This window comes from Castor canadensis, chromosome 7, assembly GCF_047511655.1.
Source record: "Castor canadensis chromosome 7, mCasCan1.hap1v2, whole genome shotgun sequence".
In the NCBI taxonomy this organism is placed as follows: domain Eukaryota; kingdom Metazoa; phylum Chordata; class Mammalia; order Rodentia; family Castoridae; genus Castor; species Castor canadensis.
In genome coordinates, this window is record NC_133392.1 from 62797078 (window position 1) to 62814291 (window position 17214).

A 17214-nucleotide genomic window follows, 5' to 3' on the forward strand; every position below is an offset into this window, starting at 1 on the left:
TGTACAAACATCTATTTCTCTCGTTGCCCTACCCTAGCTCTAACGAACATGCCATCTCTTATTGCTCTCTTACGCCGGGCTATGGTGCCAATTACCGGCTCCCTAGAATTTGCCCGTAATTGACTGTGTCCCACCATAGGTAACTCTGGAAGTGACAGGCAGCCTCAAGTGTGGTTCTCCCGCCTGTCGATTGGGTTTCGCAGGAAGCTCCGCCTCCTTCACACAGCCCAGGGCTGCAGTTGGCCCGGAGTCGGTGAGTGGCGGGCCTTAGCCCCGCCCCGGCCGTCCGCTGCGCTGCCTGGGTCGGCGCCGTTTCCAGTTGAGAGATGGCGGCCGCCGCAGGTAGATCGCTCCTGCTGCTTCTCTCCTCCCGGGGCGGCGGCGGGGGCGCCAGCGGCTGTGGAGCGCTGACTGCCGGCTGCTTCCCGGGGCTGGGCGTCAGCCGCCACCGGCAACAGCAGCAGCACCGGACGGTGAGCGAGCGCGCCCGGCGGCTCCGGGAGGGCGGGGCGGCGCCGGCGTGTGGGAGCCGCGGGCGGGCAGGCCGCCGGGGCAGCGGGCGAGTTACCTCAACTCAAGACAGCTCCCGAGGTTGCCGGGCACCGAGGAGCCGCCGTGCCCTTCAGGCGCCTGCGGCGGCGACCGGGAAGGGAGGGCGCGCGGGAGGAAGCCAAGAGGAGGAGGAGGGGCGATGGCGGGGATGTTCCCGCAGGACCGGGGACACCAGGGCGGGGAAGGGACGGCACTTGAACCTCTCGGTGACCCGCCTCCGATCTCGGTCCCTCCCTCCTTTCCTAAGAGCTCTGCCCCAAGGCTCCCGAACTGACCCCGTGCAAGTTGTCCCCCTTTCTCCTCTGGGCGGGTTGGGGTGTCCTGAGTTGCCGCGGCTGCCTTGTGTGTGAGGAGAGTGGCAGTGCCATGCTGCTGGAACTGTCCCCAGAGAGCACCCCAGGACCCCGGGGGGGGACCGTACCTCCGCCCTGTCTTGGCCCTGCAGGAACCGGCAAGACGGAAAATCAAACTTTATCCCTCTCTCTGACTTCCTGATGTGTGTGCCGGGGAGCCAGCTTCCTCGAGATGGATGCTGCATTGCTTCAGGAGGCGAGCTCCAGCCTCTCCGGTCCTTAAAAGGTCCTCGGTGGTCCTTTCGGACGGCTGCTTTCTTAGCTTCACGAGTGCCTGCAGAAGGAAAGGGTGGGCAGCAGCCACAGGAGGAGCGAATATGACAAGTTGTTCACAGAGACAGAGATTTGGTGGTTGTGTTAACCAGTTATTGCTGGGTTTCGTTGACTGGCAATGAAAAGGAGTTTCTGTTTGAACAGCCTTGGGGTGTGTGCAGGAGTGGCTGTGGTGCGGGGTTGGGGTGGGGGAAGAACAGAGAGAGATTTCTTTTTTTTTTCCAGTTGCAAGCGATCAACTTGGCATGGAGTTCTTAACCTAACAAGTCAGCAGGTTCCCTTCCTTTGGACTTTTGAGACCCATATGTGTTGGTCCCTGGCCAACTCTGAGAAAAAGAGTGTAGGTTTTATTTCCTAGGGTGAAGTTACACAGTGTGGTAATTAGAGGATCACTGCAGACAGCCTGATAGGAGAAAGGAGTGCCTTCAGCCTTCTACAAACACATCACCTGTCTTGTTCTGATGACATTGCTCTTAGAGGAAAAACTGGAGGGTTTCAGAGAGGGATACCCTGAGACCTGTCATAGCATCAAATTGTTTGAAGAGCTATGAAAGCATGATTCTCTGCAAATGCAAGATAGTATCGCTATTGTTAGCCATGGTGAGGAAGTTGTACTTTTCTTATTTGGCATGCTGAGATAGGGCCTTGCTGAAGCTTTTGAGTGAGAGCTGAGCATTTCTATAGTACATTTCAGATCTGCATGTTTAATAGCCTCCAGTTAGGTATTTTGTTCTCTTAAAAACCTAAGACTACTCAAAAATCTTACTGCATTCCTCTCTCCCCCAAACTATTTAAAGATTTCCCAAGTTGTCTATCTTTTTTGACAGGACACCTTCTGACTTCACACAGTTCATTTTTAATGCTGTTTGGGTGTGGTATTCATGTAGCCTTTGAAAATTTGTGCCTCATGTGTTTTCCACTGTGTAAACCCATCAGTTTGTGAGTGTCTTCCTTGCAGGGATACTTCATGAAAGTGTTTTTCTGTGCTGTTCTGGGGTGGGTAAAAGTGATGTGCTGAATTTGTAACTGGAAGCACAATTAAAATGAAGTGTTATTTCTGAAGGGCAGAAGTGTTGTCATGGGAATGGTGACTTGTAAATGAACTTAGAATTCTAAGACTTGGAAAAAAATTGAACCTAACTTAATTATTTAGAGCATGTAAATAGATTTTTAAATTTTTCTGTGATTGCTCTGAAGCAATCATGTATGTAGGTGTCTCGTCTGATAACCTGTGCTTCTTCACAAGACATTCAATATGAAAGGTATCTCTTGGAGACGTAACTCTCCATATTTCATGCCTGAATTTGAGGCCCTTAAAAGGGGAGAGACTTGGCCAACATTGCACAGTGGATATGTAACAGTTTTAGGACTTCTACCCACCCCAGATATTATGATACCTCTTCCCTCTTTTTAAATTGTAACCTGCAGTGGCTCTTTTGCATTTCTCTCCCTTAAAAAATTAACTGTCTGTTAGGAAATTATTTGTATTTCAAAACTCCATGAATGGGAATTCTGTAAGTAGCTGTGATTTGAGGCACATGTTAGGTGAATATGGAACAGACAACTTGCAAAAAAGAATAGATTAAGGTCCTGGAGGGACACTAAGATTGAATTTTGAAGCAGTGGAGACATCCTGTGTGTGTGCAGCAGATGGCAGTCTGCATTGGGCTGGATCACAAGTTCAACTTGTGCCACTTTTTGTTCAGCTGTAGTAGGGATGACAAATTAGAGCTAGGGGGGCATAATCAATCATAGTATTGCTTATTATTATTTTTTTTTTGCTCAAGTCATCTTTTTTTAATTTTTTTGAGAGACAAGATCTTGCATGTAGCACAGGCCTAGGACTCATGATCTTCCTGCCTTCAACTCTCAAGTGCTATAATTACAGATGTGAAATACTACAACTGGTTAAGAGTTATCTTTTGGATAAACATCTTTTAAAAAGTTTGGAGAATGAGTCCAAAGCAATACAGTAGTTTCAGCTAATTGGTAAATGTAATTGCAGATTTATAAACATAACTTGCCCCTGACATTAAACATCTTTCAAATCTTTTTTTTTTCATTTTTCTTTTATTATTCATATGTGCATACAAGGCTTGGTTCATTTCTCCCTCCTGCCCCCACCCCCTCCCTTACCACCCACTCCGCCCCCTCCCTCTCCCCCCCAATACCCAGCAGAAACTATTTTGCCCTTATTTCTAATTTTGTTGTAGAGAGAGTATAAGCAATAATAGGAAGGAACAAGTTTTTTGCTGGTTGAGATAAGGATAGCTATACAGGGCATTGACTCCCATTGATTTCCTGTGTGTGGGTGTTACCTTCTAGGTTAATTCTTTTTGATCTAACCTTTTCTCTAGTACCTGTTCCCCTTTTCCTATTGGCCTCAGTTGCTTTAAGGTATCTGCTTTAGTTTCTCTGCGTTAAGGGCAACAAATGCTAGCTAGTTTTTTAGGTGTCTTACCTATCCTCACCCCTCCCTTGTGTGCTCTCGCTTTTATCATGTGCTCATAGTCCAATCCCCTTGTTGTGTTTGCCCTTGATCTAATGTCCACATATGAGGGAGAACATACGATTTTTGGTTTTTTGAGCCAGGCTAACCTCACTCAGAATGATGTTCTCCAATTCCATCCATTTACCAGCGAATGATAACATTTCGTTCTTCTTCATGGCTGCATAAAATTCCATTGTGTATAGATACCACATTTTCTTAATCCATTCGTCAGTGCTGGGGCATCTTGGCTGTTTCCATAACTTGGCTATTGTGAATAGTGCCGCAATAAACATGGATGTGCAGGTGCCTCTGGAGTAACAGTCTTTTGGGTATATCCCCAAGAGTGGTATTGCTGGATCAAATGGTAGATCGATGTCCAGCTTTTTAAGTAGCCTCCAAATTTTTTTCCAGAGTGGTTGTACTAGTCTACATTCCCACCAACAGTGTAAGAGGGTTCCTTTTTTCAAATCTTTTTGTGTGTGTGTGTGTGGTGGGGGGAGGCAATGGGGGGGTCTCACTCTGTAGTGCAGGCTGGCCTGTAACTCTTGTATCAAGAGATCCTCTTGTTTTCCAGCCTCCGTCTCCCAGATAGGTGAGACTCCTGGTGCACACCAATGTATCTGGCTTTAAAACACCTTTCAGTTGAATAGGTATAAAGGTACAGAGGCCTTTTCAGTATTTTTAGCGCCATGCAGTGTAATTTTTCCCTTTCTGAGTAAAGAGCCTCCAACTTGAGACTATAACTAAGACCATTTGTTGTGTGCCTTTCTGTATGGTTAGTGAATCGGGCTGCTGTTTTCTAGGCTGATTCTTTCAAGGGGAACTGACTTTCATTGTGGGCCGTGTCATTCCTTGGCTAAATCAAACTATCAAACTGTCTCATCTCTGATTATGATAGCCTGAGTGTTGACATTTCCTAGTGATCGACCACTGTGCTGAGTTAAGTCTATCATTGTACTGTTAAAGTTTGTGGCAGTCTCTTTCTATACATTGTGAGTTCCTTGGCAGGGATACTGTTTCAACACTTAACCTGAGTTCCTTGGCAGGGATACTGTTTCAACACTTAACCTGAAAGTTTGAACAGAAGTTACTTTGCCTGACATACAAGTCCTAGGGTTTTTTTTTTTTTTTTTTTTTTGAGACAGTCTCACTGTGCAGTCCAGGCTGGCCTGGAACTCACCATCCTCCACTATTCTCTCAAGTGCTGATTATAGATATGCACCACAAGCCAGGCCCAAACCCTAATTTTTTAATCAAATTTCTATGGTCTGGCCTGTTGTTCCTTTGCCAGATCTATCCCAGCCCAAATACTCTATTGTACTCAAGCCAGTCTCAGTACTGTCCCTGAATGTCCCATATGTTTACATACTAATACTCTATGCAGTTTTATACTTGAATTTCAGCCTTAATCACCCTCAATCACTCCTGTAACCTAAGGTCCATTTCAGGATGAAGATTACGACCTACAACTCCTCTTGAACCAAACATCCTTACTTCATAGCCCTAATGGAAATTGAGGGAAGCGACTTGTTAGGTTATGTTTGTGGTAAATAATAGACCTGGGATTAAAATTTGTTAAAACACAGGTGGGTTCAAGAGGTCCTAGTTTGAGGTGGGTGCCAGTGGTTTGCAGCTGTAATCCTAGTTACTCAGGAGGCAGAGATCAGGAGGATCATGGTTCGAAGCCAGTCTGAGCAAATAGTTGGTGAGACCCTGACTTGAGGGGGAAAAAAAAAAAAAAAAACCTTCATAAAAAGGGCTGGTGGAGTGATTCAAGGCATAGGCTCCAAGTTGAAGCCCCAGTACTGAAAAAAATGTCCTAGCTTGAATCTTTACTTGTGTGATTACTGCCTCTTAATCCCTTTTCTGTTCTATTCTGTTCCCTCCGAATTCTGATGGATTTATTATCTTCAGGATGCAGATTGACAGTGATTTGTAATCTACTCTAAATGTTTCATTTCTGGGCACTTTACGTTACTGGGGAGATAAGATGTATATCTGTATGTCTTATCCCCACCCCTTGACTTCTTTAGTAGCCTGTTGATTAGGAAGCCAGATTTGAGTAATTTTTTAAATCTTGGTATTGCCAGTGACAGTTGATTACATATTACGTTTCGTTTCGTTTCTTTTCTTTTTTTCTTTTTTTTTTTTTTTGGTGGGACTGGGGTTTGAACTCCAGGCTTTGTGCTTGCAAAGCGGATGCTCCACTGCTTGAGCCACACCTCCAGTCCTTTTTGCTCTGGTTATTTTGGAGGTTGGGTCTTTCAAACTATTTGCCAGGGCTGGCCTTGAATCTTGATCCTCCCAATCTCAGTTTTCCAAGTAGCTAGGATTACAGACATGAGCCACCAGCACCAAGCGTATATTACATTTCTTTATGGTGGATTTATGCTGTCTGTAGTCAGCAAAAGTATGATAATTACCCAGATTATTATAAATATATGCTTGAATCATATTCTGAATTTGTTTTTTATTTTATTATAATATTAGGATTTCAAGGGTCTTGTATAAATATGTTTATATGTTTTGTATAAATATGTTTATTTTTAAGGAAGCAGCCATCCTTTTATTCATCTTAAAATCTTATTTTCAAACTTGTAAAATATTTGGGTGAATGAACTTGGGTTTACCCAACAAATTCTGATTCTATGAACTTTCCTAAGTCCCAAGGGGCTCTATTTCCTGCATAATGGAACTCATTACTCCAAAAGGAACTCTAAATAGAAAATGCAGCATCAAGAATGGTATATCAAAGACAATAAATTGACAGCTAAATATTTTTGTTTAGGAACTGCCTCTTGTTAGAAATCAAGATCTTCTGCAATAGCAGTTGATATTGATATCATTATCTGTTAAATTGTAGGATGTCTTCCTTCCCTCCTTCCCTACTTCTTTCCCTCCCGCTCTCTATCCCTCCCTCCCTCCTTTCTTCTTTCCTTCCTTTTTTGGTGGTACTGGGGTTTGAACTTAGGGCACTTTACTACTTGAACCAGAGCTCTGTTTTTAATTCTTTTTGCAATCTAACTTTGCACCCTTCCAGCCTTTCTTTAAAATTACTGTTTGTTTTTCTGTGATTAAGTCAATATTACCTTTTAAATATTTCAGGCTATCTGCTCAGTTAGGTCTCAACTTTTGAATTTTTTGCCCTTAATTTGACTGATTACTGCCAAACAAAGGGCTCATGGATGAATTAGAATTACTAGAATAACATGTTATTAGGAAAACTAAGATGTTACTGTAGAAGGCATGTACGTCAAAGAGTCCTAGACTTGTAGTTCTGAAGTAGCTATTGAGGAAGAAAGTGCAAGAGTGATGAAATGACTTTTTTCATAATACAGAGCTGAAAATGAATTGCATATATACTGATTTACTTGCCCAGTTCTTTTCCTGTTAAATCACTTCATTTTAAATTGCGAAGATTGGATTTAAAAAGTGAATTGGATAAAATTCTTTTTTTCTCTTTTGGCACTGGGGTTTGAACTCAGGCCTCACACTTGCAAGGCAGGCACTCTTACCACTTGAGCCACTCCGTCAGCCCTGGGGTCAAATTCTTAAAGTAGCTAAACTCAAACTCAGTCTTGAATAAGTACTCTCTGATATAGATCAAGCTTGAGGACATGTATTTAAAAAAAAAAAAAATCTGTCCTCTGCTGGTTGAAAACAAAAGGGAAACTGCATTTATTTATTTGATTGCATTGTTAAATGCTTGCAAAGGCAGTGTATGTAAAAATGAAAGTTGACTTCAAGCAAATTAATTTTAATGTTCAGTGAGTTATTAGCCCACAAACTGTGAATGGGTTTAAATCTTTTATGTTAATAAAAATATAACTTGGTAAATTACATCACCAACTAGGTCTAATAGTATGCTAAAGCTAAACTTTTTCTAATGCAGTTCTAGAATGACTGGATAGTGAAATTACATTTTGACATCTCAATAGTAAGAGCCTTTCCCAAAGGTTCTTTAATGACATTAGCCATTATTTATTAATCCAGGAGAGTACGATGTTTACTTTTTCATGTGTGTTACTAAAGTTGCAGTTTTTACATATTTTTTTCTTGGTATTTATTGTCCATTTTATCATTTGGAGAAAACATGTTACTATCACCACAAAATTGCCGAGGAGCCCATTAGGTATGTGAGACTGTTCAGAGGACAGTCAGAAACATACAGTCCTAAACTACACTGTTTTAGAGGTAACAAGAGAATACTGAATACTTCTTTTCTTGCCTTGTAAATGGTGTAACAGGATATTTAATAAGAGTATTTGTGTCTGCTTTAAACTTTAGTTCAGAGAAAGTTAATGTGACTGATAATTTGTCAAGTAGCAAGAGAACAAATAGGTTAGCTTGAACTACTGGCCTCTATAAATAGGGAAATAGAGCTAGAAGAAAACATTTAAGATCTGAGGGTATTGCTAGTTCTTTTAATTCTCACCATTAACCCTACGAGAGGTATCATTATCTAAGTTTTATAGATGAGGAAATTGAGGATGTGATAGGCTCATTTGTTCCTGTGTCATGAACTTTTTTTTTAGCCCTTTATCTTTCTAAGCATCTACTACAGTTTTCTTCTAAGAGATCTTAAAGTCTTTCTTATGGACCACATTTCTTAAATTTTTCCCACTTTCCCCTCCAGGCATTAGCTGGCTGAAGTTTAAGGTATTTGCCTCCTGGGGATCTTGCTAATTTAGTTTGGACTGCCAAAATGGTTCCAGCAGACCTGGTAATTATGGAGTATTGCTTCTATACTGGCCAGTTTTATGAAACATTTCTAGTGTACTCTATAACAGTCCTTTAAGCAAAATACTACTCCCGTTGTACAGACAGAAAATAAAGACCCTAGAAATATTAAACTGGAGTCATTCAGAAATATCTGTGGAACTAGACAGTTCACTCCTATAATCCTAGCTTTTTGGGAGGCTGACATTAGGAGGATTATGGTTCAAGGTCAGCCAGGGCAAATAGTTTACCAGACCCCACCTCCAAAAAATAGCCAGAGCAAAATGGACTGGAGGTGTGACTTAAGTGGTAGTGTAAGCTTTGTAAGCTCAAAACCCTGAGTTCAAACTCCAATTCCACAAAGAAAAAAAAAAAGATAGTTGGAGTCTGGATGGTAGTAGCAGTACCAGTGGTAATTAGCATGTAGCAAGTATACTTTGTGCCAAGCACTTTACATTGATTACCTCACTAAATTCTTGAGTTAACCTGTGATGTGATACAGTTGTTACTTTCACTTCATATATAGTAGAACTGAGTTACCTAAGATTGGTTAAGTGATTTGCCTAGGATTACAGCAGTGAGTGACACACAGTAAGTGCCTTGCCCAGGATCACACAGCTAGCAAATCGAGCAGGGACATTGATACCACCCTAAACAATTTGGCTCCAGTGTCTGTCTCCTAACCATTGTACTGTGTGTGGGGAGGGGTCAGACTGCATGATGGCAAGGGGACTTGTGAAGGAGTTGAAGTTTTATTCTGTATGTCAGTGTTTTTTTTTTTTTTTTTGTAAACTTAAACAATTGTTTAAGTTTGTTAAGAAGTATGTTTATATCATGATGCTTTATGTGTACACATTGTAGACAGGTAAAACTAAAAAAATTCATGAAATAACATTTACTGTGTATGAGTCAAACATAGTTTTTGTTCAGTTTTATTCAACAAATACTGGTGGAGAGCTCCTCAAATTGATTTTACAACTTAAGCCACAGTTTGAAAAAAAAAAATACTGCTTGTTAGTAGATGAACTGCTGAAGGATTAGAATTACTTGATCAGGTTTGTGCTTTTAAGTAGCTCACACTGGCAGCAATGTGAGGGGAGGGTAGAGAGGATGGAACCAGACAGGCAGAGACCAGTAAAGAGGCAGTTCAGTGGTCCAGGTAAGAGATGCCTAACTAGGACAGTAGCAGTGGGGATAGAGAAAAGGGAGTAGAAAGGAGAGACACTTCATAAGTAGAGTTGATAGTCCATGCCCAGTCACCAAGTTCTTATCTCTTAGCTATTACCAGGAAGAAGGGCAGTTCAATTCAATATCACTCAGGCACTGAAACTTTATTTCTTGATCATCTTTGAAGTGTTCCCTTTTATAGTCATGCTAAATGTTTCTTTGTTGTCTTTTCTATGCCTCTAATTTTATATTTAAAAATGTTCCATTGTGCTTTAGTTACTTCAAGTGATTTTTAAATTTATCAAATCTGATGCTTAACTTATTCTCACATTCCTGCCTCCCCTTCTTTTCCCCATAGAATTTGGAAGATTTGCACAGCAGTATGAAAAGGTACACACAGTATGAAAAGCACTCAGCAGATCTTTGTGAAAGACTGCATTCTGTGTATTATAGGTTTCCAAAGCTTTGTTCAGTAGGTCTTAATGTTATGTTCATTAGAGGAGTACTTTGGCGTAATTTTCTTTGACTTTGTTCTCTTTAACATTCCATTTTACAGTAAATGATTTGAGAAAGAGCTCTTTAATAAAGCTTTAACTTGTTTTGAGCATTGTATGATGATGGTCTTATCATTCTTTGTCTTTAAGAATGTTTTTGAATTGATACATAAAAATTGTACCTATTTATGGAGTATTGTGTGATGCTTTGATACATGTATGCATTGTATAATGTTCAAATGTAAAAGAATCTATTTCCGCATTTATTTTTATGTGGTGAAAACATTCAAATACAGTACATTATGATATATATGGTCACCTTACTGTGCAATAAAAGACCATTTTTTTTTGTAACTTAAGCAATTCCTAAGCATGAAACCTTTTCTTAGCAATCTTCCTTTCCACAATAGTTATATAAATATGAGATTCCTACTGCTACTGCTACCCCGTCTTCTCAAGAGGTATAAAAATACAAATAAAACAAATTATTTGAAGTGACTCATTCGCATTTTAGTTGACTAGGTACCTTACTGAATTGCTTTATTTAGAAAGAATACATTCTTCAGTATTGTAGGTATTATAATATGGAAGTAGGTATCTGTTTCTTTGATAACACTGATAGTTTTTTAGAGAAGTTGTAATATTTGCTCTACCAAAGAGTAAGTCATGTTTCAGTGTTGTTGGTAAGCTTTATGAAATTTTATGAGCAAATGACTGCTGTACCATCACAGTATTTTTGTTAGTTTTCTGAAATAGTTAAATAAACAAAGAGGTGGTAGTAGGGTGTGTGTGTGTTCTACCAAAATAAATGTAAGTAAGTGAAGAGAGTTACAGAGGTGCATAGAGTCAGGAATCTGAGTTCTGTTCCTCTCTTTTCCATTAATTTGCTGTTTGATCTTGGGTAAGTTATTTAACCTCTTTAGTCATAACAATTTTGTAAGTTGAATAAGGATGTTTGAATAAGTGAACCTAAAGGGCTTCTTTGAATTGTGAGACATGTTTCATTTCTATTTTACACTTTGCGGGTAACTTTTGTCTCATTGGGCAGCTTGTATAAAATCACAAACCCAGGTATCAGTATTTTCAAAAGGGGCAAGAGCTTGAAGTAAAGATAAACAGCCTTCTAGTTCCTTTTTAGAACAGCTTTCAAAATTGCTTCTGACATCTTGATGGACAGTTTACCCTGTATTCTTCCCCTTCAACAGTTCATTATGCCTTTTGTCCCATCTTTCTCCTGTTGTCTTTTTTCCAACTCAACCATTGAGGGAACAGTGGAAGAGGTAAAAATGTAGGGAGCCCAGAGAGTTGGGAGAAGGGACAAGCATTTAATGTAGGAGTGTCGAAGTAAGATGGAACTGTACTAGTAAGTTAATTTTAAGTGTGGCCTTCCAGTCTGAAACAGAAAATGTTTTCCTTTTTATTTACACTATTGGAATCCTCAGTGTAAAAACCTTAGTGATTAGTTGCTCATAATATTTATGTATTCATAATAAATACTAGAAGTCTATAAATTCGCCCAACTCTAAACAGAGCCTAGTACAGTGTCAAGAACATAGACATTCAGTCACTGTTAGATGGATGAGAGTCAGTGAGGTAAACAGTTCTAGAGACTATTGTCTAAGTGCTTTAATTCTGAGGGATGGCAGCTGTAGATGATTTTGTCCTGTGCTGACACATTACCGTGATGGAAATCATAGAAACATGAAGGAATGACTTCTGATTAATGCAGCAGCTAATAATCTTAAAACAGTTCACATTTTGCTGAAGTAAGCAGAACTATATAAAAGGCTAAATAACAGTAGTGGGAAAAGATTATAGAACTGTTATGTTAAAAAGCAATTTAAGAAATTGGTACATAGGGCTAGGGATATAACTCAGAAGTAGAGTGTTTGCTTATCATGCCTGAGGCCCTGGATTCCGTCCCCTGCAGCTTTGTCCCTCCAAACAATAGCAAGAAGAAATTGGTACAATAATGTCTACCTGGCATATATTGGTAGGAGTTGGACAGTGTAGGGTACTGAGAAAAGAGAAAAGAACTATTTGAAAGAGGTTCTGCCAGATCTAGATTACTTAGACACACAAACACACACACACACACACACACACACACACACACACACACAAATTTTTTTTTTCCAAAGATGACAGATTTGGGGAGGTTTTATTTTGGAGCTAACCTTCTGAATTTCCATTCTGTCCCCACTGTATCCTGTGCCTTTGCACTGCCAGAATTCTGCTAGCTGTCATGAATCAGGGCTATGGCAAGTGGCCAAGTGTTATAAAACCTATTTTTCATTTTGAAACAGAATACAGATGTCAGAATATTTTAAAGAAGTATTAAAGATAGATTGAAAGGAGTGTAAGTGGTAAAAACCTAATGAGAAGATCGAATGTTTTTCATTTGCTCTTGATGGAATTCTTTTTTTTCTCCCATAAACAGAAGGATATCAGCTTATGTTTGTCTTGATCTGTCAGTTTCTCATGCCCCTCTTGCCCTGATCTTTGAGTGCTGGTGTCAGAAGCTACTGAATAGACAGCAAAATTCATTTTCTGATCACAAAGTGGTAGTGTTTAAGGGGACTCCAATATTCACATCCACACACCTGACTTTATGTGCATAAAAGTTAGTATTTTGGTTTTGTTTCTTCAGTTTAGTCTTACTTTAACCCCAAAGAAAATGAAATATTTAAAAGAAATTTTAAGATCCGACCTAAATATCAAGACAAAATGTTGTCTGAGCACAGTCAAAATGGTCCAAGAGAACTTTAGTATAACATGTTAGAGAATTTTGGGATATTAATTTATTTAATGGAGAGCTGAACTCGAGTTAGTGAATATCTCATTCTGTATTGGTCTTTGATTCAGAATGATTTCAAGTTCTTAGCATACCCAAGTACTACAGAGTTGGGTGAGCTTTAAATATATAGTGGCTTTCTTGTTAGTTATTGCTAGTGCTTTTAACTATAAAGATGTCTTGCCTAAAATGAGAATTCTGGAAAGATTAAAAGTAGACAAGCTGAGGCCCTGAGTTATGGATCCGAAGGTCACATCACAGCCAACATCAGAAAATCACAGGACTTCTGAAAGAAAAGACAGACACAACTGATGAGTGTGCTTCCAAAGAGGCTGTCTTGGAAAGGCCACTCTGTCACCACAGGGCTTTTTTCTTGCAAGGCTTGGGGATAGCCTTTGTAAGGAAGTTATGTTCAGTTCAGTCAGACATACACAGGGAAATATCTTTTCTTTTTAAACTATAAAGTATGTTATGTCCATTAAAAACAAGTGGAGTAATGTAATACATATCCTTTGCTTTGAAAAATTAAACAGTGTAATTGCAGCCCCAAATTTGCTTCCTAGGTCTTATTTCCTATCCTCTGTCCCAAAAGTAACATTCTCTCAAATTTGGTATTTACTATCCATATGTGTGTTTATCCTTTTGCTGTATATGAATCTATAACTCTTACATAGTATTCCGAGCATGTTTTAAAACCTTATTTACAAGGTGTTACACTGAATGTTTCCTCTGCAGTTTGTTCTTTTTCTCAGTACTTCAAAAAGATTTAGTGGACACATGTGGTTCTGGTTCATTCATTTTTAACTACTTTGTGGCATTTCTGTCTCTATTCCATATATTTAGTCATTTTCCTGTAGACTAAATGTCGTTTTAGCTGAATATTTTGAGGGACAGCAAAGAGGAATCTGTTATGTCATTGTAAAAGTTAGACTAGGGATGTTGTTTTGACTTTCAAAAAAAGCCCATTTCCTTGTTTGGTATGCAGTTTCCTTGTTTGTCATATTCCTGGGAAAACCCTTTGGATTTTCCAAGAAGACAGAGAAGGGTAATATTTTACCCCCAGATGAACATGCCTTGTGCAAAATTCAGAAGAGCTTCTGCTATAACACAGTGAGCTCATGAGTACTGAGCTGCGGCAGCAAAGGCTTGGCTTAGTCCACTGAGTCTTCAGATTGTTCAAGTGCAGATGGGCTACAATGGAAACTTGTTGGCATTAACTCATTTCTGTGTGTTTACAGTTATCTGCAGAGGATATGGTGCCTTTTATGGCAAAAAGACTTTTCTTGAATTGTCATGATTTTATGGAGCAAGCCAAAGAAAAAGGAGATCTGGAATAAATGAGGATACTTCTTTTTTACATTGGTGTGAAATAAATATTTGTTTAAATTATAAATCTTGTATATTAGCCCATGTAAATTCTCATTGTTTTAGTTAATTTATTTTCAGTGGTATAGAGTTTGAACTCAGGGCCTTGAGCTTGCTAGGCAGGTGCTCTTCCACTTGAGCCACACTCTCAGCCCTTTTTGTTCTAATTATTTTTCAGATAGGGTCAGCCTTGGATTGCAGTCCTCTTACCCATGCCCCTCAAGGTTACAGGCATGCTCCACCATACCCAGCTTGTTTGTTGAGATGGGGTCTTATTAACTTTTTGCCCAGACTGGCCCCACACTGCCATCCTCCTGATCTCTGCCTCCAGAGTAGTGGTCATTATTTTAAAAAGTAATCTAAAATTTTATCTTTTAAATTTCATGCTTTTGTTTTTTATTTGTAGCATCCTTGATAATAGTTTGAGCATTTTTACAAAACCTACAGTGCGGAGCTTCATTCAGGTTGTCCCTCCAAATGATTTGATATATAGTGCATTAACCAGAAATGCTGAGGCAGCAGGGAAAACACTAATAAATGGGATGCTTTCCAGGGATGGCAGCTAAGGCAAGGCAAACCCACGCCAAAGCGCAGAAGAAAATGTTACTTAGCACTCAAGATGTAGTCTGGCCAAATATGCTGTCATCAGCGAATATCCCATTCTAATTAAATTGAGACCTGGGCAGTTTGAACTTCTAGATTGTCTGTTAAAGAATGATCAAGTTTAAGCATATTAGAATTAAAAACTGTGCAAGAATAGTCTTTTGGCTAAAACTTAAACAGAATGAAAAATTCTCTTTGCCCTTTTTATTTGATAGATTCCAGAGCATCAAGAATGATTTGCCTCAGCTGCCAGTTTGTTTCTTCCATGGTTCTGAGGGAATGGGTGCTGAGTGGACCTCCAGTAAAGGAAGTGCATTCCCCTGCCCCAAGGAATGATTAGACAGAAGGAAGAGAGTGATTAAGACGATTAAGAATGGGTTTTTGTTTTTCACTGTTGCTCTTTTTCTGCATTTTCTTTGGATTTTTTTTAAAGTGCACAAGACTTCTAAGTTTTGCAAGTGAACCTGAAACATCTACTGTCAGAATCCCCTTTTATTAAGATTATTTCCTCATTGTTTACTAAAGCTCTCAGTTTTGTTTTTTTCCTGGAAGCACAGAGATAGGGTGAAAAATATTCCCTTTTTAATTTAAAAGTATTTCTAAAAGTATTAGTTTATGAGTTTCTTTAGAGTCCCAATTTTTACATCTGTTTGAGTTTTATTTACCATGTGGTAATCAAATATTTAACTTTATTTCAGATTAATAAATAAAATATTTTATGGTTTTTCATGATCAATCTGGATTTATTCTGCGTTCAATAATTTATATTCTTTTTAAAAGTGCCCTCCTGTCCTAAGGGTCACAGAAATAACTAGTTGCTAAGAATAACCTAGAGGAAGTCTTTCCAGACTTTCTTTGGCATTATTTGCTGAAGTACCCATGTCAGCAGGTTCAGAAGGGCCTTTACCTTTGATATTGACTTTACTTTTTCTGTTCTTTTAGGTCTTTCACTACCATTCCTACAGTGGTTGGCAAGATATCGTTTCTACCTCCCTCTCCATGTACCATGCCAGTGACATCTTAGCTGCTAGAGTGTGGAGCTGGCCTGTGGGAGTCAAGTAAGTGCCTTTTTTACTATTTGGCATGGTTTTTGCTTACTTTGCAAAGCCATGTAGAGAAACTTCTTAAGATTAGTTTTTAAAAAGGCACTTGCTTGATCATTGTGGGCCAGCTCTTTGCTCTAGCCTGCTGTTGAACACCTGGTGGTTGACCTGGAGCTGACTAGTGACTATTAGAGGATGAAACATTTGCTAGGGTGGATCCCAAAGGATGATAGAGTTGATCATTCATGATAGTGGGCAACTGGTGTCCCATCCCAGAGTAGTAAGTTACTCTCACCTCCTAGAAATTGAGCAGGATGACCAAGGGTCTGCCATATAAACCAACTGGCTTGCATTAAAACAGAATCACTCTTTTAGGAAGGCCAATGACCCTGGCATTGGTCTTAATTCCTTGGCCTAATGTATCAAGGGAATCATGGTTGACCATCAGGTTTGGGTTTCTGTGTTCATTGCTAAACTTGCTAAAACCTGGTATTTTACTTTTGCAGGTCGTCTTGTAAATTTTGCCTATATAAATTAGCACATCCCCTGTTATGTCATAACAACCTTGTAAGGGAGAGTGTTTTCCTGCTCTGTCTTAGGTATTGGTGACGTGACCTGTTCACACAGGGGAAACTTGAACATTCGCAGGTATGTGAAGATCATGATTCATAAGCATTTTCCCCCGCAAACAAAACAGTTTATTTTAGTGTGAACTTGTGATGTGGCTTACAAAATCTTATCTTTCCAGTTGACTTTCCTGCCCCATTATTATAGCACAGGGATTGTCAGTCTGTATATAGCCTGAATTTGTTGCTTGTTTTTGTAAATAAAAGTTTATCCAAATACGGACCGTTCATTTATATATTGTCAACAGAATTGAGTTGTTGCCACAGAGACCATTTGGTTCAAAAAAATCTAAAATATTTATTATCTGACTCTTTATAAAAAGTTTATAAAAAGTCAACTCCTACTGTAGAAGAGCCAAACTTCAAATTTTATTTGGATATAAACTTGCTAAAACCATAGTTGAGCTGGAGGCGTGAAGCCCTGAGTTCAAACCCCAGTACCGTAAAAATAAAATAAACAAAAATCACAATTGATTTTAAATAAGCTTCTGAGGATAAAACCAAGAAAGCCTAGACCTATGCAAAAATAATGCCGACTAGTAAGTAAATATTTGCAATATATGTAGTGATATGATTATTAACATAAAGTTAATGAAATGGAAAGCTGTGCTGGCAGTCCAGTGTTTTCTTTTATTCATTATATTCTCTCTTTCTGTTTCTCTCTGCTTATGCACTCATTTGGTGACAGGATGTTATTTTTTTATATTCTCTAAAAGATTTTATGAACAGGTAAG

The 17214-nt window shown here is 39.3% G+C and overlaps 1 protein-coding gene across 5 annotated transcripts in view; it reads left to right on the top strand.

The window, feature by feature from the left end:
• The first annotated feature begins 300 nt into the window (after positions 1–300).
• Mcu (mitochondrial calcium uniporter) overlaps positions 301–17214 on the top strand; it is a 166524-nt gene continuing 149610 nt past the window's right edge. The window contains exons 1-3 of one of the 5 annotated variants that reach the window (XM_074079106.1): positions 336–473; positions 15754–15869; positions 16361–16502. Coding sequence is in view for 2 of the 5 variants with exons in the window: in XM_020166560.2 (XP_020022149.1) it covers positions 327–473 (147 nt within the window). In the remaining 3 variants the exon portion in view is untranslated. Of the gene's footprint in view, positions 474–15753; positions 15870–16360; positions 16503–17190; positions 17210–17214 lie in introns of those variants that run through there. The other 4 variants (XM_074079105.1, XM_020166560.2, XM_074079104.1 and 1 more) reach the window with 4 other exon arrangements.